General features: G+C 65.1%; 4 protein-coding genes across 5 annotated transcripts; 3 read left to right on the top strand and 1 right to left on the bottom strand.

Moving 5' to 3' along the window:
* The first annotated feature begins 464 nt into the window (after nucleotides 1-464).
* On the top strand, nucleotides 465-6,824 carry FAM110D (family with sequence similarity 110 member D). Of its 2 annotated transcripts, none has more exons than XM_074894089.1 (2): nucleotides 465-3,873; nucleotides 5,197-6,824. In XM_074894089.1, the coding sequence occupies exon 2, from the start codon at nucleotides 5,316-5,318 to the stop codon at nucleotides 6,351-6,353; it is 1,038 nt and encodes a 345-aa protein (XP_074750190.1). In that variant the 5' UTR covers nucleotides 465-3,873; nucleotides 5,197-5,315; the 3' UTR covers nucleotides 6,354-6,824. The 2 variants fall into 2 exon arrangements, with proteins under 2 accessions (XP_074750190.1, XP_074750189.1); XM_074894088.1 differs by lacking the exon at nucleotides 465-3,873 and adding an exon at nucleotides 3,902-4,154.
* A 200-nt stretch (nucleotides 6,825-7,024) lies between these two features.
* On the bottom strand, nucleotides 7,025-8,342 carry C25H1orf232 (chromosome 25 C1orf232 homolog). Its single transcript, XM_074894362.1, has 4 exons — nucleotides 8,054-8,342; nucleotides 7,853-7,939; nucleotides 7,660-7,757; nucleotides 7,025-7,415 (listed from the first exon to the last, which is right to left on the bottom strand). The coding sequence occupies exons 1-4, from the start codon at nucleotides 8,138-8,140 to the stop codon at nucleotides 7,157-7,159; spliced, it is 531 nt and encodes a 176-aa protein (XP_074750463.1). The 5' UTR covers nucleotides 8,141-8,342; the 3' UTR covers nucleotides 7,025-7,156.
* Nucleotides 8,343-8,985: 643 nt separating this feature from the next.
* On the top strand, nucleotides 8,986-10,342 carry ZNF593 (zinc finger protein 593). Its single transcript, XM_074894209.1, has 3 exons — nucleotides 8,986-9,214; nucleotides 9,623-9,685; nucleotides 9,870-10,342. The coding sequence occupies exons 1-3, from the start codon at nucleotides 9,018-9,020 to the stop codon at nucleotides 10,009-10,011; spliced, it is 402 nt and encodes a 133-aa protein (XP_074750310.1). The 5' UTR covers nucleotides 8,986-9,017; the 3' UTR covers nucleotides 10,012-10,342.
* Nucleotides 10,343-13,035: 2,693 nt separating this feature from the next.
* Nucleotides 13,036-20,589, top strand: CNKSR1 (connector enhancer of kinase suppressor of Ras 1). Its single transcript, XM_074894369.1, has 22 exons — nucleotides 13,036-13,110; nucleotides 13,184-13,272; nucleotides 13,658-13,832; nucleotides 14,289-14,479; nucleotides 14,569-14,653; nucleotides 14,843-14,884; nucleotides 14,987-15,235; nucleotides 15,327-15,386; nucleotides 15,830-15,898; nucleotides 16,218-16,337; nucleotides 16,502-16,587; nucleotides 17,091-17,215; nucleotides 17,302-17,465; nucleotides 17,700-17,730; nucleotides 17,858-18,030; nucleotides 18,135-18,208; nucleotides 18,786-18,857; nucleotides 18,955-19,028; nucleotides 19,269-19,333; nucleotides 19,408-19,522; nucleotides 19,766-19,947; nucleotides 20,041-20,589. Exons 1-22 carry the CDS (start codon nucleotides 13,036-13,038, stop codon nucleotides 20,239-20,241), a joined length of 2,517 nt encoding a protein of 838 aa, XP_074750470.1. The 3' UTR covers nucleotides 20,242-20,589.
* The last annotated feature ends 2,454 nt before the right edge of the window (nucleotides 20,590-23,043 follow it).

Raw genomic sequence — 23,043 nt, 5'->3', positions numbered from 1 at the left:
CTTGCCTGTCCCGTTTCCTCGGGCAGGGCTCGGCCGGGCGCTCCCCGCTCTGTGGGGTTTGGGAACTGGCCCCGTTTGTCTTTTCGTGTTGGTTTAAAACGGAGTTTTCCTTCGAGTCTGCCAATCGCGGCCGCTGCGCAAACTGCAGCGTAATGGCAGATGTTGTGTTGTGGTTGAGATAAAGTCCTGTCTCGGGGAGCCCACCCCTTGGAAGGGTGCCCTCGCTTCAGAAAAACAACTGTTTTTCCTTCCCCTGCGCAGCGGCTGGCCGAGCGGACCCGCTCCGGTGGCCTTTGGACCGCGGGCGCACGGACTGGTTGTGTTGCTTTTCCCTTTGCTCCACCGATACCCCGCGAATCCTCCGCTGGGGTATCGGTCGTTAAGTGTTTTTAATCTTTACCGGTGGTTGAACACGAGTTGTCCCACAGAGAACTAGTTAGTAGGAATATTTAAACACAAACCCTGTTTAACGGGCGCTGCTGAGCGCTGTTTCGTTTCCCTTTCGGTCCGAGGGCTGGGGAGCCGCTTATGCAAAGTGCAATTTCTATTCTTAAGTGCAGCGAAGGAAAAGGGATGTATCTGAAATGCCACCAACCATCCCGAGTGTCTGCGCTGTCTGGGGAGGGGTGGGAGGTGGAAATACAAGACTGAGCTGCTGCAGATCTCCGTTCACTATCTCTGTAAGCGTTCTAGGGGAGCCTGAGACCGCGCGCTTTTATAAGTGGAGCAAGCCAAGCACGGCGAAGTCGAGTGACCTGAAGGATGAGCTGTCACCACCACCGTGTCACTGGGAGAGGAGCCGCAGCCCAGGCCACATTCTTGTTTAAATCCCTTTGTTCACAGATGAATTTCCAGATTATTTGGGTCTCTGAAGCAGAAAGCAGTTGCATAAGGGCTGCAGTTCATGAGGAGCAGCCAGGGTCAGGGCAGGGGCCTGGGCTGAGCTGCGGCCGCTCTCTCTGGGGCAGCCCCATGTGCCCAGCTCCCACCCCACCAGCTGCAGTGGGCTGGGCTGGGGTGCTGGGGGATGCCCCAAAGAGGGCAAACTGCTGCTAGAATGGCAAGTGCTCCGAGGCCTCTCTGATCTCTGGGATTTAAAGTGAAAACAGGTGCAACCTACACACCTTTGCAGGTCCCTTGCAGGTGGTGGGTTCAGCTGCGATGCTCATTGCTGACCCTGGGCAGGTTTCCCTCCATCCTGGCAGCTCATCCCCTCTCTCTCTGCCTTTCCTTTCTGTCCCTGTGGACACAGGACTGACCCATTTTCCTTCCCAGACACCAGCCGGCCGGCAGAAGTCGCCCACTGTGGGTTTTGAAGCCCCCATTGGGGGTATGAACATCCACGGGAGCCTCAGTGTCTTCAGCTGGGCCCAGCTGCTGTCTGGTTCCTACTTGCACCAACTTGTTGCTGGCTGCCTTAGATGAGGTGGTGGTTTCAGATTTATTCATGCCCATTTGAGCCCTTGATATTTTTAAACTTGTATAGCCAGCCTTCCCGAAGGAAAGCGCCTGTACCCTGGGCCCTCTCTGGCTCGCAGCCACCAGCTCCCATGGGCCGCTCTCCAGGTATTTGCATGGACCTCAGACCAGAAAGAGCTTTTGTGGGTTGTGAAAGTAAACCAGCAAGTAGAAACAGATGGCTGTGTTATCAGGTGCTGCAGTCCTGCCTGCACCTGGTCGTGGTGGAGTTAAAGTGATTTTTTTTTTCTCTTTTTTTCTTTTTTTTTTTTTTCCTCCCTCCCTGCCTGCTCTCCAGATCCATGCACTTGCTGTGTTGTTCCACTGCTGCTCCTCAAGCCTGATGTGTGGGTTATGAGGTGGGGATGTAATTAGCAGTGCTGAGAGGGCCGTGTCCCCCTTAGCCGGGGCCAGGAGGGCATGTGGGGAGCAGGGCTGTTTAATCAGGAACTAGATGTGCTCTGAAAAATGGTATTGGACGGAGGATCTGTGCTGTGGGACTTGTGACCTTTGAGGACTTTCTCGGGCTTTTCTCACCCACCCCAGGGGGTGGAAGTTTCCGTACCTGGCCCCAGTGGCTGGGTTTCGCCCGGGGTTGCTCTGCTTGCCTGGCACTGAGCTGGGAGGGGAGGGAAGCAGGGCCCCACTGAAGAGCAGAGAGCGCCTTGTGAGAGCTCTGAGTAACCGTAAATAAAAACAAGGGACTTTGAACATCCATGTGACTGAGAAAAGCCACCTGGTCCATTCACAAGAGGCTGATTAATCGGGTAAATCCCTTCCTAGAAGTCGAAGTGACAAACCCCCCATTGCCTCCCTGGGGGAAGCAGGAGCTGCCTGGGATGCTGATGCTGGGAAGGGCCCCTCAAATCATCCCTTTTTGTATCCCAAAGGGAATCTGCCTTGTCCAAATATAACAGTTCAACAGTAAGTGCCTGGCGGGTGCTCCGAGGAGGATCCGGAGAGGAGGGCAGTCGCTCCGGGGCAGGGGCAGGCGTTTGGTAGGAGCATCCCCTGGGAACACCCTGCATCCGCCAGAGAAAGGGGAATCCAAGGCTGCTCTTACTCACTTGTGGCTTTACCGGAACGGCCGCCGGGATTTCAGCTCCGAAAAGAAAACCTGTCCTAATAAACAGTGATTCACTTTGCCTGGAGTTAAAAATAAGGCCCTGTTGGCTGCCTGTCTCCCACGTGGGAACCCAGTTGCTCTCTTCCCCAGGGCAGATCCCAGGGCTGCCACAGGTTTCTCCACCCCTCGTCCCCATCCTTTTCCCCATCTTCTGGAGATGGTTGGGTTTGCTCTGGCGTGGCCGCATCCTGCACACAGAGCCCGAGTGCTGCTGACAGCACAGCTGCCTGCGTTGCTCCTCTCCAGAATAGGTGGTTTGTCCCTTCCTTCCTTTCACTGGGATGTTTTTCCGGTGCCGGCAGAGCTGGGACAAGCCCTGGCCACTCTCATCCTGCTCAGCCTCCATTTTAGTCTCCGGTTTCATCAGGCCCCGAGTCCTGTCTCCGGCCTCTTCCTGGCACCGGTGCTGTCGCACAGGGAGGTGCTGGACACCGACCGGGCCCCAGTTCCCGGCACTGGTTCCCCAGCAGCGGCACCACAGGAAGGAACTGGGATGAGGGCCAGCAGTGCTCAGGGCCGGGTCCCCTCTCGCCCAGGGACAGAGTGCCCTGGCCTGCGGGTCCCAGGATAAATGTCACGGCTTTGTCCCCATGGGAGCATCCTGGTCCCCTGAGTCCCTGCAAGCAGCCTGAGCTGGGCTGTGAGAGGGATGGAGGGAGCTGGTGGGTCCTCGGGGAGCGCTGGGGGCTTTCTCCGACCCTGCTCCGGGGTGCTGGAGCCCAGCTCAGGGTGCAGCATGTCCTTCCCCCTCCAGCCGCTGCGGTGCCATGTTCGCAGCCCCCCAGGCAGGCGCTGGGGATGGAGGGGGGCCGGGGGCTGCCCTTGCAGGAGCGCTCAGCCCTCGGGAAGGGGAGAGGGCAGTGGTAAAAATAACCCCTGGGCCAGCTCCAGCCTGTTGTGGCTTCCTGCGATTTACAGCCCTTCCCTGGGGGGGAAGAGGAGGCAGGAACGGGCCTGGCTCAGGCCTGGCTTTGACCCTTTCACCACCAGTGGAGAAGGTGCCAAAAGGACCCTTCCTCCATCCTTCTCCCTTGCCAGCTGGGGCAGGATCCTGGGGAGGGGGGTCGTGGGGGGCTCCTGCCCCTGAGCTGCACCCAGCATCTCGGGGTGGATGTAGGAGAAGCTGCCGGAGTAGCCATGATTTCCCTGTCCCATTCCTGATGCCCTGTGAGCTGGGGGGACAGAAAGACTCATTCCTGCCTGGGAGGAGGCAGAGATCTCTTCTGCGGATCCCGAAATCCTGACCAGGCTCCTGTAAGGAGGCAGAGGGAGAAGGAGAGCTGGCAGAGGTGAGCTGGAGCTGCTGGAGGGTTAATGCTGGCTGGGCAGGGCTCTGGGGTGTGAAGGGTGCGGCTGGGGTTGGGGGTCATGCTGGCAGGGTGGGCTCCTGCTGACGGGGCCGGGCTGGCAGGGGTTAATGGGGTGGCTCTTCCTCAACCTCTATATGAGGCTCCTGCCGGCTCTGGACTCAGTTTGCTGCCGGCAGCCAGAGGGGCAGGAGCTGAGCGAGACCGGAGCATCCCTGCATCCCATCCCTGCAACCCTTCCTTGCATCCCTGCGTGGGCTCAGGTGAGCAAGAGCATCCTCCTCCTGCCGAGCCGGGTGTCTGGGTGCGGATCCTGGCAGCACGGCTGGGCTGGGGAGTGCGCAGGCACACCGGCACGGGCACTCGCTCCTGGGCATGCTGGCTCTGCCAGGGCGAAGCCAGCAGGTGATGGGACCGTGTGTGGGGACACCTTCCCTTGAGCCCCCCACGGAGCTCTGCCCAGCACTGGGGGAGGCTGGGGAGTTCGTTCCTTGGGAGCCCAGGACCAGTGTGCCTCAGTTTCCCCATCTGTACACCAGGAGTGGGTGCGGTGTCGGAGCCCGTGGGCTGTTTGCTCTCTAGTGAGCCCTGCTCTGCCTGGCCCCGTGTCCCCGCTGTCACCCGGGGAGGCTGCAGGGCTGGGGCAGCTGCTGGCAATGGGGGTGGCTCTTCATGGCCATTCAGGCCTGTTCTGCTCCGCAGAACCATCCGCTTTGAGCCTTTACAGCCCCCGGCTCAGGCTCCAGACCCCCTTCCCCCAGCACCCATCTCTACCACCGGGCTCACATCCCGGACCCACACAGGTGCTTGGGTACAGCTGGGCAAGAGCCATCGCACCCCAGGGCTAATAAAAGCCCCTTTGCTCCACACCCCCTCCGCATCGAGCAGATTCAGTCCCTCCCAGGCAGCTGAGCTCAGCACCGAGACCCCAAAACACCCCCCAGCCCCTGCCCCACTGCCCCCACGCGTGGGCCCGGCCGGGGCAGCTCGCCAGCTCTCCTGAGCACGGCCTTTGTTCTGCCGTCCCTGCGCTCGGAAGGATAAGGCGGTCGGCTCCGGTATTTTTTCCTGTTGGAAGCGGCTCCTGGGATGCGGGTGAAGCCGGCGGATGCTCTGCGCTTCTCTCTTCCTGCCCGTGGATTGTTCCAGCCTGGGCTGGCAGGGCTCGCTGCCTGCTGCCTGCCTGCTTGGCTGCCCTGCCACGCGTGGGATCTGGGGGACCCCCCGGCTCCGCTTCGCCCCCCATCCTCCTCCTGCCACTGCTGCATCCTCGGTGCTAACCCCGGCTCTCCTCTCTCCTCCCAGGGCTGAACCCAGGAGCCGAGCGAAGCTTCGGGAGAGTCCCCAGCCGCAGCACCGGACCCCCCCCAGCCACTCAGCGGGGAGCAGAGCGACCAGGGGTGCCATTTTGGGGCTGGGAGGTGATGGTGCCCCTGGGCAGCCCCCCTCTTGCCATCTGTGCCTCTAGCAACCTGCGCCTCATGGCGCCTGGCCGCGGCTCCCCCCTGGCCTGGCTGAACCGGGGCCCCGAGTGCCCGCGGGAGCCGGGGGCTGGTGGGGGCCGGACACCCAGCGCCGTGGAGCGGCTGGAGGCCGACAAGGCCAAATACGTCAAATCCCAACAGGTCATCAACAGCCGGCAGGAACCGGCGCTGCGAGGCTGCTCGCCCCGGCTCTCCCCCCGCGGCCGGCGCCTCCTCGCCTGCCAGCAGTGTAACGAGTTGTGTCAGGGCTCGGAGCTGAACCGGGAGGGTCCCAGGAAGCTGCCGTGTCCCCAGTCCCCCGTGTCACGCCGGACTGGTGGCAGGCGCCTGCTGAGACCCGACTCCCTCATCATTTACCGGCAGAAACGGGACTGCCCGGGCGGGGATAAGGAGAACGCCAAGGGCTCAGGGCTGGTGCGACGCCTCTTCCAGGGACCCCTCAGAGACAAACCCCCCAGCTCCCCCACGGCCAGGGGGCTGGGTGAGGGGCCACCGGCCTCCCAGAGCCCCGAGACCCCCATGCTGTGGGTGCCTGCGGAGAAGGAGGAGGCGAGGACGCCGGATGCCAGCAGCGGCGGTGGCAGTGGTGGCATCTTCCCTCTGCCTGGCGGCCCCATGGCGCAGCCCCCCGAGCCCCCCAGCAAGCAGGCGCTGGCTCTGCGCGTCTCCCTGCCGCTCTCGGAGCAGGAGCGGTTCTTCAACTACTGCGGGCTGGACCGGGCACTGGTGGAGCTGCTGGGGCGGGAGCGGTTCGGGCCGGCGGGCTGGGATAACGCCTCGGCTCGGCTCCCCGGCTCCTGCGAGTCAGAGCCCGGGCAGGCCTCGGGGGGCAGCGAGGGGGATGCGGGGCCGGGCGACGAGGAGCCAGATGCCCGGTTGGGCTCCGCCGTCTCGGTGGTGGAGCGCAACGCCCGCGTCATCAAGTGGCTCTACGGCTGCCAAAGAGCCTGGGCGGCCGCCAAGGAGTCCACTGTCTGAGGGGAGGCAGCCTGGCGGGGGACGAGGATGCCCATGTGGCTACCACTGGCGGGATGTGGCCCCTCACCCTCGCTGGATGTGGCCCATGGGCTGGTCCTGGTGCCGTGGGGCTGCTGGGAGGGCCACCAGGTCTACCCCGGCCTGGGGGCTGAGCGTGGTGGGGGCACCTGAGGGGCCGGTGGGGAAGGGGCTCCCCTGGGTGAGTCGCTCCTCGGCCCCAGGGCTGACAGGCTGCTCTGCCCCTGCTGTCACCCATCTTCTCCATCCGTCCTGTCTCCAGCCCAGGGTGGTGGGATGGGCCTGCAGCCCCCATCAGCCGCTCACATCCTGCACCAGCTGCAGGCTGGGGGGGTGGGCAGAGCCTGAGCCCCCCATCGCGGGCAGTGCCCACCCCACAGCCCCCTCCTCCCCAGAAAAGGGGCTGCTGGGGCCAGAGCAGAGCTCAATAAACCTGTTGGTTTTTTTTTTCTACCCTGGCAGTGTGTGTGGTTTATGTGGGCAGAGCCCAGGCAGGGCAGGGGGGGGATGATTTGGGGCTGGGGGTGGCAGCTCCCCATCCCCACCATGGGGGCTTGTGCTGCTCCAGGGGTGATGGAGCTGCCAGGAAAGTTGGGGGGGGAGGCGAGGGCAAAGAAAGCACCAGGCAGGGCTCGGGGGAAAAGGGGCACCTCGGAGTCTTTAGTGCAGACACGTTGCCCAAACCCACCGCGGAGCCCTCGGGCACGGGCAGGGGGCTGCCCACCGGCGGGGGGGGGGGGGGGGGCTGTCCACGCTGCTGGAGAGTCTGGCCAGCGCGTCCTCCTCTAGTTGCCCTTGGGGGCATTTTTATTCCGGATTTCGGCCACTTTGCTGGCCAGGAAGCCCCAGTGGAAGGCCCCTTCCTCTGGCTCCCTCAGGTCGCTGCCATCGTCACCCGGCGGCTCCCCGGGGCTCTCGCCTGGCTCCGGGGGGGGCACCCCTTTGTCTGGCCCCGACGCCTGCTGCCACTTGGTAGCAAAGAGATCCCAAAAGCCGGGCGCCTTCTCAGAGGGGGGCGGCTCGGGCGGCTCAGCGGCCAGTGGGCTGGGGAGAGAGCAGGGATGGGGATGTCAGTGTGGGGACCCGTCTTGCCAGGTCCCTCAGTGGCCAGCACTGGGACCCCCCAAGCCCCCCCATGTCCCCCTTCCATGCTGGCTCTCTCCCTGCTGCCCCCCAGCCTAGCCCCATGGGTATAGTCAGGGGGTGCAGGTGACGGGATGGGGGGACTTGGCAGCTCCCAGGGGCTGGATCCAGGCTGTGGGGTCCCCCCCACCGAGCTGCAACTTACTGGTCTGCGCAGGGCTCCGGGCTGAGCAGCTGGTGCTCGTCCTCACGGGTGAAGAGGGATGAAAGCGTCCGCCAGCCCCGGGCACCCACCCCCTGCACCTGTGGGGGAGGCAGCACCAGGCTCATCGGGGACCCCAAGGTCCCAGAAGCACCCCCCCGGCCCCGGCCCCTGCTTCCCCCAGCCCTCTTCTCACCTTCCTTGCCAGCTGGGACACGGGGCTGGGCCCTTCCTCCATCAGCGTGGGGGTCTCGGCCGTCTCCATCAGCTCGGGGGGCTCTCCCTGCAATGAAGCCCCCACGTGAGGGCAGGGATGCAGGCAGGGGGAGGGCAGAGAGGTTGGTCACCCCACTTTGAGGGGGGGGACCCAGGCTTGGTGATGACCCCTCCAACCTACCTCCTCCTGCAGCGCCCCGTCCGCCCGCGCCCCCCCCAGGGTCTGCAGCACTTTGGCCTTGTAGATCCGCCAGAAGCCCTGGGTCATGGTGAGGGGCTCAGCGGGGCCGGGAGCCGGCGGGTGCCGTGGGGAGTGGGAGGGGTGTGGGGCTGGACCCCCCCGCGCCGCCTCGATGATCCGGTGGCTTCATTAAAGTTTCAGGGGCCACTTCCAATGCACAAAGGGGAACCTGAGCCCAGCCTGAGCTGGGGGCAGCGCAGGGACAGCTGCTCTGGTCACCCCAAACCCCATCTCCACCCCTCTGCCCCAGCCCCCCCCAGTGCCCCTCGCCCCCAGGGGACCCCCCCAGGGCTGGGGCCACCCCAAGCCCCCAGTGCAGAGCAGGCCCTGGGGCTCAGCACCCCCCCCGCCGTGGGTCCCCATTTATAATTGATCACCCAGGGTGGAAGAAACACGATCAGTGCCGGGACACGGTACGCTGAGCCCTCCCCAGCTCATCGCAGCAGTGACCGGGGCAGCACAGCACCCGGTTACGCCCTGCGCCGAGGCCAGGCCCTGTGTCCCACTGCGGGGACAGCCTGGGGGGGGGGGGAACCGGGTGCTGGGGGGGTCCGTGGGGACGGGACTGTCCCCCGGGGCCATCCACCGGCCCAGGGAGGCGGGAGGGCAGAGCCGTGGGGCTGAGTGTGGGGGCGTGGCCTGATAAATGGGCGTGACCGACAGCAGGATCGTATCTGCCGCCTCGTGGGCGTGGCCTAGATTTTGTGGGCGTGGTTTGTAGCTTTGTGGGCGGGGACTTGCCGATTTGTGGGCGTGGTCTGCCGCTTTGTGAGCTGGGTTTGGCGCTTTGTGGGCGTGGCTATAGGCGTCGTGGGCGTGGTCTGCGGGGCGTCCCGGCGCGGGGCGTGGCCTGAGGCCGGCTGCGCCTGCGCAGTGCGGGGCGCGGGCCCGGCGTGCGGCCGCCATGTCGCCGCGCAATGGCCGCCGCACCGGCGCTCACCGCTCGCACTCGCTGGCCCGGCAGATGAAGACGAAGCGGCGCCGCCGTGACCTGGACGAGATCCACGGGGACCTGCAACCCGAGAAGGCCGCTCGGCTGCTGCGGCAGGAGCCCGACCCCGACCTGCCGGGCTGTGCCCAGTTCTACTGCCTGCACTGCGCGTGCGTGGGCCGGGGGAGGGGTGACAGGCCCGGGGGGGTGGCTCTAACCCTTGGGGGGGTTTGCGCTGGTGCTGGGGGTTGTTTGGCCGCTGAGGGGGGCGGTGCCTTGGTCCTGGGGGTTCCCTGACCCCCGGGAGGGGCTTGTCGGGGTGCCGGGGTGGTCCCTGGCTCCTGGGGGTGGGTGCTGATCCTGGTGAGGGGCAGCTCTAATCCCCAGGGGTCTTGTCCTGGGCTCAGGAGGGACCCTGGGCCTTGGGGGGAGCTTGTTCTGCTTTCAGGGGGGTCGCTGGCCCGTGGGGGACTGGCCCCCGGGAGTTGGGGGGGGACCATGGCCCCTCTGTAGGGCTCTCCCCAGTGCTGCTGCCATCTCGGGGACTCCTGACCCCCAGCCTCTTATCCCCCGCCCAGGCGCTACTTCGTGGACCTGACCAGCATGAAGGAGCATTTCAGATCCAAAGTGCACAAGAAGAGGTAAGGGGGGGCCTGAGCGGGGCCCGGAGCCACCCCGTGGGCCTGTGCCCTGCCCTGGAGCAGGCCGCGGCCCCTTGCCCCCATTTCATCAGGGTGAGGTGGGTGGGGGTGTCAGTTCTGGGCTGGCCTTGTTTTGAGGAGCTGGGGTGGAAGGCTTCAAGTTTTCTCTCTGCCTTCCCCACAGGCTGAAGCAGCTGCGGGAGGCACCGTACACGCAGGAGGAGGCTGAGCGTGCCGCCGGGATGGGCTCCTACATCCCCCCGAAGAAGGTGGAAGTGCAGACCCAGCCGCTCGAGGAAGTCACCGAGATGGAGGCGTCCAGCTGAGCCCAGTGGACTGAGGGGCCGGGCAGCTCCCTAAGGCATCTTTGTCCTCAGCTTTGTGAGAAAAACATGCCCCAGCACAGCCTGCCAGCAAGCAAATGCTTCACTCCTCCCGGCAGCCCTCCTCGCCAGAGCACTAACGAGGAGAAGGAGCCAATGAGACCTCGGGTGCCCTCACTGCGTGTCCCCCTTCTCAGGGAAGGGGAAAACCACTCATTCCCGAAGCGCTGGCATGACTATGCGCTCGTCTCTGCTTTTAGAGCGATTTTAGGCCTCTCTCCTTGGGTCAGAGGTTGACCATGGGGAGTCGCCCATTAAAATATGTCAACCAACAGGCTGGCAGTGTTGAGAGCTCGCTGTGAGTGTGCCCCGGGCCCTGGCTGGAGGGTGGCAGCTGCTCCTTGGCGTGGAGGGCAACTTCTTGGTGTTGTGCTCTTCCCAGTCACGCCAAGGGAAAATATTGCCAGTGTCTGTGCCAGGATGGAGGAACAGCCTTGTCCCGGTGCTCCTGCACTGTCAGGGCAGTAAAACTCCCTCTGCTTTGCCCTCCTGGCAGGGGTTTCCCAGCCTGCTGGTAGCAGATACGGGGCTGCTTTTTGGAGGAATAACGTGTTTGAGCGAGCTCTTCATCCACTTGGGTCTGTAGCAAGCAGCTCGTCGTGGTGCTGGCGCTGCCTGTTTGGGCCTTGAGAGGGGGATGCTGGTGTCACCCCGGCAGGGACACTTTTAGGCTTCTGTCCCCTAAAACCCGATGCCTAGAAGTGATTTCATCTTGCTAGAGGGCTGGGGCTGCGTGTGTGGCATGATCAGCCTCCCCCTTTCGCATCCACCAGCCCGAAGTGGCTGTAATCGTGCCGATGACCCTGCCTCCGCCTGCCCGGCTCTCAGGGGGGGATTTTGTATGACAATGCCACCACCCGCTGCTGCGAATTCCTGCAGAGTGGGTTTTGCCGATGCAGCACTGGCAACAAAACCCCCAGACCAGAGGTTCATCCCTCCTGCCAAGCCAGGAACGGGGCGTAGTAGAAAATCAGAGCGACAACACAGCTGTGCTCGGCAGGAAAGGATTTATTTCTGTACAGCCTGCTTGGATTTGTCCCCCCCCCAGCCCCAGGAAGATGGAGTGCGGGTTTGGTGGGTGCAAGGGGGCTGGGAAAATTGCAGACCCCATCCCTGTGGGATGTGCCTGCCCAGGGGACACATCGCCGACCCCATGGCCCCATCTCCCCCCCGGCCCTGTTGTTGCAGAGGCCGCTCTGGTCGCAGCCCTCCCCACCGCGTTACCTAACGGCGCTGGGTGCTGACCTCCTTTCTGCCAGGCTGGCTGTGGCTGCTGCACGTTCTCTGTGGGGACAGGGGGGGCCTGTGTGGCCACCAGTGGGGTGCAAGGGGCCCCCCTGGGCTGCTCTGCTTGCAGGGGGAAATGGGTGCAGCACCCGGCTCCACCATCCATCTGTCTGTCCGTTCAGCCTCTGGTCTTGTTGTGGCTGGATCATGGGGTCTGGCAGCAGCTCTGGAGCCAGGAGGTGGCTTCTCCATTCTCCATCCCGATCGTTGAACCAGCTCCCAAAAGCGGGGACAAACAGGGGGACAGGGGGACGTGTCCCCCAGCCCCAGGGCACCCCGGGCATCGCACCGCCCAGGCGTGGAGGGAAGGGCTGGACGTGGCGCAGATCAGCTGGAAAGGATCCACATCCGGCAGCTCCGTTCAGGTGGGGGCCAGAGGGCGGAGGGGGACCCCGGCACCCCCCTGGGGACCATCCCCGTGGCCCCACTGGCCCCCTCCTCATGGCTCTGGGGGGGCCTTGGTGGGGCCGGCCATTCTTCGGGCGCTGTAGAAGGAGAGGCAGAGCCCGGCAGCCGCCAGCAGCAGAGCCAGGGGGGTCAGCAGCCGCCCTCCTGACTCAGCCCCCCGCCCTGCCGCCAGCTGCATCTGCGGGGGGAGAGAGGAGAGGAGAGGGGAGCGCTGTGAGACCTTGAACCCCAAATCCCCCCCTGGGGACAGGAGCCCTGAGGCCGTGCCCTGAACATCCCCATCCCACCCAGCTGGCTTGTGAGGGCGATGAGGGCAGCTTTGGGGGGGCATCCAGGGGTGCTTTTGGGGTGCCCCATGCAGCGCTTGCGGGGCTCCACCAGCAGCACCCTCGCTGCTACCCTGGAACCAGGATTTGGCCAGGCATGGCTCCTGCAGCCAGCAGGTCTGGTTGGCAGCACGGGCAGGATCCTGGGGGTCCCCACGGGGTCCCCCCCACCCCGCTCGCCCCTTACCTGGAGCAGACGGAAGTACCCCGGGGTTAAGCGTCTGGGGCGGATGATCATGGCGTGACGAGCAGCAGCAGGATCAGGCCTCGTGGGTCAGCAGCAGTGGGGCTGGGGTGTTCCCCCCCCCAACCTCCAACCCTGGGACCCCCAACCTTGACCACGGCAAAGGGGGGGTCTGTGTCTGTCACCCGCCTGCCGTCCCCGCAGCCCTCTCGGAAAGGGCGGCACGCACCCGGCGAGTGCCGAGCCGCTGTCAGCCGCGATCAGCGCCCGCTGCTCCCCCAAGCGCACACGCCAGGGCGGGGGGAGACGGGCGCTGAGGCGCTGGCGGGGGGGGGGGCCAGCAGCTGCCCAACGCAGATTTGGGGGGGCAGGAGAGCCAGGTTTAGCAGGGGCAACCCCTCTGCGGGCCTGCACATGGGTTGCCCCCTGCCTCAGTTTCCCCATCTGCAAAGGAGGGGGTGGGAATTGTGCTTTGGCAGGGGATGACCCCCCCTCCAAATTCCTGGGTGGTGGGGAGGGTGCTGAGCAGGGTCTCCCCCCAGGTTCTCCTGGGGATCTGTGCGGCCAAACCTCGTGCCCACAGGGCACCTGGCTCCTGGGGGGACACCCACTAGCGTCATGAGTTCTGTTGGGACTCAGCCCTGACTGCATGAAGTGGCTGAGGGGGGGTGAGACACCTCATCTCACAGCTGGGGGGGGGGCTGGCGGGGGGTGCTCCCTGGGCGGGTGCAGTTTCCCCGGAGAGGGGGGGTTTCGGCAGCCATGCGTCACCGGCTGGCCCGTGACTCACTGGGGTGCGTCGTGGTGGTGCCTCGCCCCGCGGGGTCCTACTGGGCCGTACTGGGCCGGGCGGGAGGCCGCGGTGAGCGGCACGCGGGTGCGCCAATGGGGCCGCCCGTCTCCCGCGCAGGTGAGCGGCCGCTCCCGCCGGTTCCGGCCTGGCCGCCATGGAGCCCGTGGGCACCTGGGGCCCCACGCAAGCGGCCGCCTGGCTACGAGGTGAGGCCCACACCCCCCCCCGCCCCGGCTGCTCCGTGCCCTGGCTCTTCCCCAACTTTGGGGGGGACCCCGCTGCCAGCCCTGGGGGTCTGGGGTTGGGGGCATGTGGGTGGCTGGGGGTGGTGGCAGCTCTTTCCTGTCTCTCAGCCATTGTCCCCGGAGGGGGGGGGGGTGTGTGATCCCTGGATCTGGACGGTGGTGGGGTGGGGGTTCGACCATCCTCGACATCTGGGCTGAGACCGGGCGAACTTGTTGCATGGAGAGGCCCCTCCAGGCTGCCTGGTGTCACCCCCCAGGGTCACCCAGCCAAGGGCCAGCTGGGACACTGCCAGGGGTGGGGTAGGGGGGTGCTGGGCCCCCCCCCGCGGTGTCCGGCTGGCTCTAGGGCAGGGCTGTGGGCAGGGCTGGACGCGGCGGTGCAGGGGTACCCCTTCGAGGCCTGGGGGCTGGCGGGGCCCGACCTGCTGGGGCTGTCGGCGGCGGCCCTGGAGGCGCTGGGCGTGTGGCGACTGGGGCACCAGGAGCTGCTGCTGGAGGCCGTGGAGCAGCTCCGCACCCTGGTGAGTGCCAGCACCCATGGGTGCTGCGGGGGGTCCCGTGGCGGAAGGGGGGATGTGGGTGTGCTCTGGGCTGGGTGGGGAGGGGGACATGGGGAAAGCTTTGGGTGGAGAAGGGGGTGCAGGGGCACACTAGGCTGGGGGACGGACGGACATGGGGACACCCTGGGCTGGAGGGGGAGGATGTGGGGGCACCTTGGGCTGGGTGAAGGTGGGGACAGAGGAGCACCCTGGGCTGGGTGGAGGGGGGGTGTGGGGGCTGAATGGAGGGGGGATGTGGGGACACCCTGGGCTGGGTGGGGGTGGGATGTGGGGGCACCTTGAGCTGGATAAAGAGGGGGACATGAGTGCACCCTGAGCTGGGAGGAGGGGGGGAATCAGGGGCACCCTGGGGACATGGAGGCACCCCAGAGACCCCCTGCTGCCCTCCCGTCCCCCGGTGTCCATGTGCCCCCCCAGGACACGGGGCTGGCGAGCACCAGCCTGCGGACGCTGACGGAGAGGCTGCGGGACCTGGCACAGGGCACCCAGAGCCTGGTGCTGGGGGGGCCGCCGGCGGGGGCTGCCCCCCAGCCGCCCCCCCTCGCCGTCCTGACCCGCGTCGTCGACCTGCTCGGTGCCGCCAAGGGGCTCTTCTCCTGGCTCAACAGGTCCGGGGTGGGTGGGGGCACCCATGGGTGCTGGGTGCCCCCCACGCATGGCTGAGGTCTCTGTTGTGTGTTGTGTGTCCCCCCCCCAGGTACCTCTTCTCCACCCTCAACGATTTTTCGGCCAGCCGGGACATCATCCTGCTCTGTGCCCAGCTGGCAGAGACGCTGCAGGCGGTGGGTGCCCAGGGCGGCCGCGCTGCCCCGAGGCCACGGTGATGGGCACAGGGGGCGAGGGGGGCGAGCCAGCCGTCTGCTCTGCTGTCCCCCAAAACTCTGCCTGCTGGAGGGGGGGTGGGAGAGCTGGGATGGAGTGGGGGTGCTGAGCCATCCCGTCCTGCTCAGCTCTGCGTCTTGTCCCCCCAGGACTGTCCCGCGGCCGAGAGGGACGCCCAGATCCTGCGGATTGTAAGTGCTGGGTGAAGAGGAGGTGGCAGGCATGGGGGGCCCAGTGTTGCCAGGGCCCCCCCCCGCCCCCTCTCAGCCCCCCCCCACCGCTGTCACCTGCAGTGCCAGCACATTGTGGGCATCTGCGAGAGCATCGTGGGCTGCAGCCCCCCAGCGCTGCTGGACCGCAGGGCTGTGCTGCAGCGCGTGGGGCTGGCGCTGCCCCCCGGCCCGTGGGGCAGCCCCCCAACATCCCCTGACACCCCAACGCTGCCCCTCAGCCCATGGGGGAGCCTCCCGACCTCCCCTGGCACCCCGACGCTGCCCTCTGACCCTCTGGGGAGCCCCTTGCCACTCCTCACTGCCCCACTGGTGAGTCCCTGCCACCCCAGTGCCCCCCACTGCCTCGGGACCCCCCGGCTCCCCCTGCACCCTGCTCACACCTCCCTCCCGTCCCCCCCAGGGCTTTGAGATCACCTCCACCAGCTCCTGCCTGCACTTTGTGTCTGCGACTGCCTCGGAGGTGAGTGAGGGGCTGCCCGTCCCGGTCCGTCCCGGTCCGTCCCCCTCCTGTGCCACCCTGTCCCTCAGTCATCCCCTTTTAGTGCCCGCGGTGGGGAACACCACCCATCCCCGCTGCAACCCGTCCAGCCGGATCCTGTGAGCCTCTTGGTGCCCTAATCCACCCCCCAAAAACCCAGAGCTGAGGGTGGCTGCCTGCAGCTGAGACTGTGCAGCTCGTCTCACGAGTGAGCACAGCCTGGGCCATGGTGGGAGCCCCCCTCTGTACCCCAATCCCACCGGCCGCTCTGGCTGGTGCTGTGCAAGGTCAGGCTGCTGGTTAATGGTTAACCCCCCCAGTTCTCCCCAGCTGGGAGAGCTCCTGAGTGCAGATTAACTGGTGGGGGGGGGGTGGTGTGAGTGTCTGGGGCCAGGCACCCCACTCCCACCCTGCCTCTGCCCCAGGTCCTGGCAGCCTACGGGGGCCGCATCCTGCCTGGAGACGAGATCGTGCAGGTCAACGAGCAGGTCGTGGTGAGTGGGGGCGGACGGGGGCTGGTTTCAGCAGTGAAGTGGTGGACGGAGGAGCTGCAGGGCTGGGAGGAGTTAGGGGAACACGGTGGGTGTGGGCAGGAGGATCTGGGGGGACAGGGGAGCTGTGATCAGCAGAATGCAGGAGCCCTGGCTGGGAAAGGTCTGGGGGACACAGAAGGCACTGCTGGGGGGGTTGGGGGATGCTGGAGCCGCTGTAGAGGATTTGGGGGATGTGGGATCTGTGGCTGGGGAGGGTCTGGGGATGGGGGAGCCGTGGGGCAGCGGCCGTGTCCCACAGCTCACCAGGGGGTGGGTGCAGGTGGGTTGGACACGCAGCAACCTGGTGAAGAAGCTGCTGGAGAAGGCGAGCAGGGTGACACTGGTGCTGAAGAAGATCCCCCTTGACCTGGCCGGCTCACCCCCCTCTCCCAGGCAGCAGGTAGCGATCCCAGAGCTCCCAGTACATCCCCAGTGCCACACTGGGCTGTGCTGGGAACTGGGCAGGGATGTTCAAAGCCAGGCATCTCCCACCACCTTGGTGGTCCCTAAAGCTCTGGGGGGACCATGGTGGGGGACGGGCTGGCCCTGACGCTCCATCCACAGCTCCCAGGAGCCTTTTTGGATGCTGCAGATGCCCCCGACGCACGGAGCGGCGAGTGCCGTGGCAGCCCCGTGTCCCTGACCTCCAGGTGAGCCCCATCCCCTGACACCCCGACACCCCCAGCCCGGCCAGCACGGAGTTTGGGTGCACCCTTCCCAGTTTTTTCGGGGTGTGAGGTGCTGTCAACGCGGCAGCTGCCTGCGAGCGGCCCAGGAAGCTGCCAGTAGTCTTAAGGAATGAAAAAAAGTGGTTGTGTTTGTAATTCATTCACTTGGTAACGTTTTAATGGGGTTGAAACTATATTTAGACATGACCCTTCTCTCCTGGAATGGAAAGGCGTGCGCGGAGCCGGCGGCAGCACGGGCGAGCCGGGCAGGAGCCATCGGGCTGGGCTCGGACCCTGCCGGGGGTTGCGGAGGCCGGTGGGGCTGGTACCGAGCCACCACCACCACGTTGCCTCCAGCCCCACTCCTCCTCGGGCGGGGAGAACTGTGGGAGCCCCAAGCGAGCGTGGGGACGGCCGGGGCCCGACATCAGGATCCCCGTGGCAGTCGAGGGGGTTTGTGACTCAGGGATCCTTTTTTTCCCCAGCGCTGCTGCTGATTTGGACTCGGGGTCAGACTCGGCACCAGACTCTGCCACCGAGGAAGAGGAGGGAGAGCCCGAGCAGGACTCGAGGCTGCCCGAGGCGGCTGTGGGGGAGCTGCCAGGCCACGGTAGGAGGGGAGCAGAGGGGGTGTCTGGGGACGGAGCAGCTTCTTCCCCCGGGACAGGAGGCTGGAGCCCCATTTGCTGTTTGCAGGTGCTGCAGAGGAGGAGGCATCGTGGGAGGGGGGCACCCCACTGAGCACCCTGTGCTCCCCGGGCACCCTTGCTGCTGCCGGACCCTGCACCGCAGAGCTCAGCCCCACGGCAGCCCCCACCACGGGGGCTGGGGGTGCAGAGCCTGGAGAGCTCCTTGGGGAGGTGAGAGCAGGTGGGAGAGGAGCGCTGAGCCTCAGGGCTGGGGGACACTGGGGGGACATCGATGGGGGACACGCAGGACTTCATGTCCCGCGTGAGCTGGGAGGCAAAATGCCCATCCCTGGGGTGGGTTCCCCTCTGAGCTCACTGCTGCGGGGTAAGTTGGGGGTCCTTAAGGGGCTGGGGGTGCTTCTGGGCAGGGCTCAATCATCCCTAACCCTCTGTCTCCCCATCCAGGGCAGCCCCCAGACAGGACGCAGACCAAAAGGTGAGTGGGACGCTGTCGGGACTGGATGAATGGTGCTGGGGGCTCTTCCAGGCTCTCCCCCGCCTGCTCGCCCTTCCCTACTCTTGATGTGGAGCCCCCCCCTCCCCAACAATGCTGTGGCCGGCAGGAGTGGCGACCAGGCTGAGCCGCCGGCGGGTCTCGTGCCGGGACCTGGGCCGGGTGGACTGCGATGGCTGGCTCCTGAAGAAGAAGGACCACGTGGGCTTCATGGCCCAGAAGTGGAAGCGCTGCTGGTTTGTGCTGAAGGGCCACACGCTCTACTGGTACCACCACCCCAACGTGAGTAGGGACACTGGGTGTCCTGGTCCCCCCAACCTGGGGCAGCTGGGCTTTCCCCCCACCAGCGCCGGGGTGGGTGATGGCCATGGCTGTCTCCCTCACAGGATGAGAAGGCTGCGGGACTCATCAATGTGGCCACCTACGACCTGGAGAGCACGAGGGAGCAGAAGAAGAAATAGTGAGTGGGGTCTGTCTCACCATGGACCTCCTGGCTGGTGGTGGAAGCGGGGGGGATGCTGTCCCAAGGGCACGTGCTGAGGAGCTCTGCTGGCTACCACCTCCATGTCCCCTTGGGCCTGGTGGGGTCCCCGCAGGGCTGGTGGGTTGCCCGCAGGGCTGGTGGGTTGCCAGCAGAGCTGGTGGGGTCCCCGCAGGGCTGGTGGGGTGTCCGGTGGGCTGGTGGGGTGTCCGGAGGCCTGGTGGGATGTCCGCAGGGCTGGTGGGGTCCCTGCAGGGCTGGTGGGGTGCCGGCAGGGCTGGTGGGGTTTCCGCAGGGCAGGCAGGGTCCCTGCAGGGCTGGCAGCACTGGCTGTCTTGCAATACGGGAGCCCACGCTCTGTGCACTGTGCTGCTGGTGTTATCTGGGACAAAGCTGAGGACCAGAGCATCTCCAAGGGCAGGAAAAAGCCCAAACCCCGCAGCTGGGTCGGGATGGGGGGGCTGCGGTGCAGGGGAGGCTGGATGGGGGCTCGGGGCTGGCTCTGGTGCCGGGTAACTGCAGCAGTGAAGGCAGCTGCCTGCTTGTCCTCCTCCAGCGTGTTCCAGCTCTCCCACCAGAAGTACAAGCCCTTCGTCTTCGCCGCAGAAACGCTGGCTGATTTGAGCATGTGAGTAACGCGCCAGCCGGTGCCAGCCGGTGCCACCACACCGGGCTGGCCGTGACCCCTGTCTGTCTGTCTGTCTGTCCATCCTTTCCTTCCCCAGGTGGGTCAGTCACCTAATAACAGCCAAAACGAAGTACACGCTGGCCCACCAGTCAGTCCCGGACAGGGAGGAAGGTAACAGGCCCTTTCCGGGGTGGGAGATGGGGTCAGTTCCCCCGTGGGAGATGGGGACCCTGCGGGGAGTGGTGGGTTTTTGCTGTGGCCCCTGCGTGGGAGCTTTGCCTGTGATTTGGGGGAAATGTGAGAAATATTCCGTGAGAGGAGGGCTGGGGTGATGCTCACCCCTAGGGAGGGCTGGGGAGGGGCAGCCTGGGGTTTCCCACTCCCACTGTCCTCCCCCGTGGCCTCCTCCAGACTGCTACAGCGAGACAGAAGCTGAGGACCCTGATGATGAGTCCCCCAGGCACGGATGTGACTCGGTGAGTGGCCGTAGGGGACACCCTGGGGAGGGGATGGAGGATCCTTGTCTCACCTCCCCCCATCTCTCCCCCAGCCAAAGAAGAAGCTGCAAAACGCCCCGGAGAAAGCCCAGCTCTTCCCGGCCGGCAGCGAGCCCAGCAGTGCAGCCAGCAGCCCCCAGGGCAGCCCCCGACCCTGCTCACCCATGGGTAGGGGCTGGGGGGGTGACATCTGTCACCCTGTCACCTTGAGTGCACCCTTTAATCAAAGTCACGGCCTCCCTTTTGTGTGTGTGTGTGTGCTGGGGGGGAGGTAACTCGAGTTGAGATGTGCTTGAGTGTGAACCATGTAGTGTCTCGGGATGCTCTCAGGGCAGAGTCACACATGGGGGCAGCCCCATGGGGTTTGGGGGGCTCTGTCCCCTCCTACAGTGCCCCCCTCTCTTCACCCAGACCCCACCGGGGAGGATCTCGAGTGCCTGATGCGGTGCCTGAAGCAGGGGGGGGTGTCCCTCATTGGGCGGCAGCGGTTCCTGACGCAGGAGCAGTGCCGCAAGTCCTTCATCCGGCGCAACAAGAACCCCCGCATCAATGAGAAGGTGCACGCGGTGCGAGCCCTGCAGAGCACGCTCAAGGTGGGGGCCCACAGTGCCCTGACTTCCCCCCAAAACCACCCCCCCCCCCCGATCATGAGCAGCCACCCCAAAACAGGCCGTTCCTCTTGGCAGGCGAAGCTGGTGGAGCTGCAGGCTCTGGAGCAGCTGCTCAGCGACGCTGCGCTCACCTCGGAGAAGTTCAGGCGCTGGAAGGAAGAGCACCAGGAGCTGTACCAGGACCTGCGGGAGTGGGGGGGATGGCAGCAAGGCCAGGACGGTGACGGGGGGCTCGGGGATGAGCACGGCCCCCCTGAAGAGGCGGCCGAGCCCTGACACCCCACCGGGACCTCTGGCATGAAGCAGTGCCGATAAAATCACAGTGCTGCGGGAGAAAAGCGGGTGCTCTGCTGGGGGGGTGCACGAGGGGATTGACGACAGTTTTGAAGACTCGGCCCCCACAATGGACTTGCCACAGGAGAAGCAGCTTCTGCTCCATCCCCCCTCCCTGGGGTAGGACGTTGCTGTGACAGTTGCTTTGTTAAGAACAGTTTGTCTCGGCTGCACATTGGCCACGGGGGCCTTTTCCCTGAGGAACGTGCCTCCGCTGCGCACACCGGCGCAGTGCCACCGGCCATCCCGGCCAAGGTCTCTTCTGCTGTAAATAAAACTGTGTCAATGAGGGCTGATTGTGCTGTGCTTTTTCTTGGTGGTGAAAGGTCCCTGTAGTGACAGCCAGCCCCTACCTGTGCCACATGCCACCATCCTCGAGCGGCTGTGACATCCCTCTGTGCCCTGCTCTCCTCTGCCCGTGGGCTGTGCCACGGTGATGGCACCCACCCATGGGGTAGGGACACAGGGATGGGCTCCGATGGCACTGCGAGGCCAGGGAAGGTGATGAGGCAGGGAAGGTGTCCCGGGGAGGGCTGGGAGCTTTGGGCAGCTCACAAGGGGGGAGTGCAGGGTGGGAGGGGGCAGAAGGCGGATGGGTCCTGCCCCTCCCTGTGCCACCCGGTCCCTTACAGACGTGCTATGGCTGGGTATGGCGACGCTCTTTACTCAGCTGCAGAGGCTAAAACCTGCGTAAGGATTAAAGCACAGTCAAGTAACTCTGTGCCCAGCTTGCTTTTGAGTGAAAAATTACCAGTGAAGGGGTAAAGATGGGGAACGGACTCACCTCTTCCACCCAGTGATGCTCTGAGGGGTGTCCAGGGGTGCAGGACAGCCACGGCACGAGGCTGAGGAGCCACTTGCCCCGCAGCAAGTGGCATCCTCGTGGGATGCTCGCGGCAGGAACCACTCGGTCCCAGCGCCTCAATAATCCATGTTGTAAGGGGCAGCGGTCGGTCCTGTGACAAACCCCTTCTCCTGTAAATGCTGGTGGCCAGGCAGATGCCAGCCAGCACCTCTGCCCCTCTAGCCCAGGTGGAGACACATCCCCAGGTGGAAGCGGCCTGCCAGGGGGTCTGCGGGCTGGCCAAGTCCTGCGGCACCCCCTGAGCCGTGTAGGAAGCAGCACCCAGGTACACGTCACCCCCCCAGTCTCTCAGGTTGGGCCATAGCAGCGGAGGGCCGTCACTGCCCCAGCATGGCCAGTGCCCCCCCCGCAGCAGCGAGCCCACGGTGGCCGCTCTCAGCACCCACGCGGGCCAGAAATGGGCCGTGTCCTCTGGGAGGGTGCAACAGGCCGGGCCTGGCTGCACAAGTCCCCCCCCGCGCAGCTCTCCCGCAGGTCATCGATGAAGGGAAGGAGCATGTGAGGACCCCGACGCGGCCCCCACAACTCCCACAGAACCCCAGTGACACCCCCCAGTAACATCCCCCAGGTCCCCACTCCCCCCCTCACGGCACAGGCAGGAGTGAGGGCAGGGGCTGGGGGGGGGACAATGCACTGGAGCCCCTCCCCAGGGGTCCCCCTGGTAATGGGCGGCCTCGCAGGGACCCCAGAGCTCCTAGGAGAGGAGAGGGTGGGGGGGCCTGTGGGGATGGGGGGTGTCTCGGGTACTGCTCTCCCTGCCCCACCCCCCCCGCCCCCCGCCCTGTACCCTCCAGCCACTCCGTGCTGCAGCCACAGGGCTGCTTCCAGCTGCAGCCTGCAAGGGCTCTATGGTCTCCAGCGAGGCGGCCTAGGCAGGAGGTCCTCCAGCTCTCTATGGTCTCCAGCCAGGCGGCCTAGGCAGGAGGTCCTCCAATTCTCTATGGTCTCCAGAGAGGCAGCCTACGCAGGAGGTCCTCCAGTCTCTATGGTCTCCAGCAAGGCAGCCTAGGCAGGAGGTCCTCCAGCTCTCTATGGTCTCCAGTGAGGCAGCCTAGGCAGGAGGTCCTCCAGCTCTCTATGGTCTCCAGCAAGGCGGCCTAGGCAGGAGGTCCTCCAGCTCTCTATGGTCTCCAGTGAGTGATGTTCCTCTACAGAGATTTGCTTAACCCAGCAAGTGGGAATGACTCCTTCTGGAACACTCACTTTGTTCTGGATGGCTAACTGAATTTTTTTTCCTGCAAATCCTTAAGAATATTCATTTACATGTCCTCTGCCAAGTATTTCATTAGTTCGTCGCCTAAGTCTGTTTAACACCCGGGTGATACCCGCTACCTGATGCCTGCGAGCAGCTGGTGCCTGCAAGTTGAGGCCTGATAAGAGACGCGTTACATTATACCTTAAATGGTCATGTTGTACCAATTGTGTATCCCTGGAAGTCTACAATATTATCAGAATTCTGCAATCTAGGTGAGACTCCCAAAGAAATCTTACTTGGGAAGTCTCCAAGGGGGAAAACGTTAATAAATTCTTTTACCAAACAACGTTTACCTTTGTATTGAACAAGGCCTGAGCGATTAAAGAGCAGAGGACCACCAGGCCACTCCCTGTTCCCAGCAGCGGGGTCCCAGTGGGGTCACTGGGCAGACTGGGGGGACTGTGCCACTGCCCGGGGATCCTGTTGGCTTTCCCAAAGGAGGAGGGGGACAGTTGTGGACTGTCCCCAGGCTCCGATTTGTCAGGGACAGCACTAGAGGCGGTGGCAGAGGGGGACAGTTTGGGTCCCAGGGTGGTGGCACCCGTGGGTGCCCCAGTGTCCCTCTTGGTGTCACTGGTGAGGGACAGGGACACCATGATGTACTTCTGGATGCTGCCGGTGGCAG

Source organism: Strix uralensis, chromosome 25 (genome assembly GCF_047716275.1).
Source record: "Strix uralensis isolate ZFMK-TIS-50842 chromosome 25, bStrUra1, whole genome shotgun sequence".
Classification (NCBI taxonomy): Eukaryota; Metazoa; Chordata; class Aves; order Strigiformes; family Strigidae; genus Strix; species Strix uralensis.
This window is presented reverse-complemented; position numbering and strand designations above follow the sequence as displayed.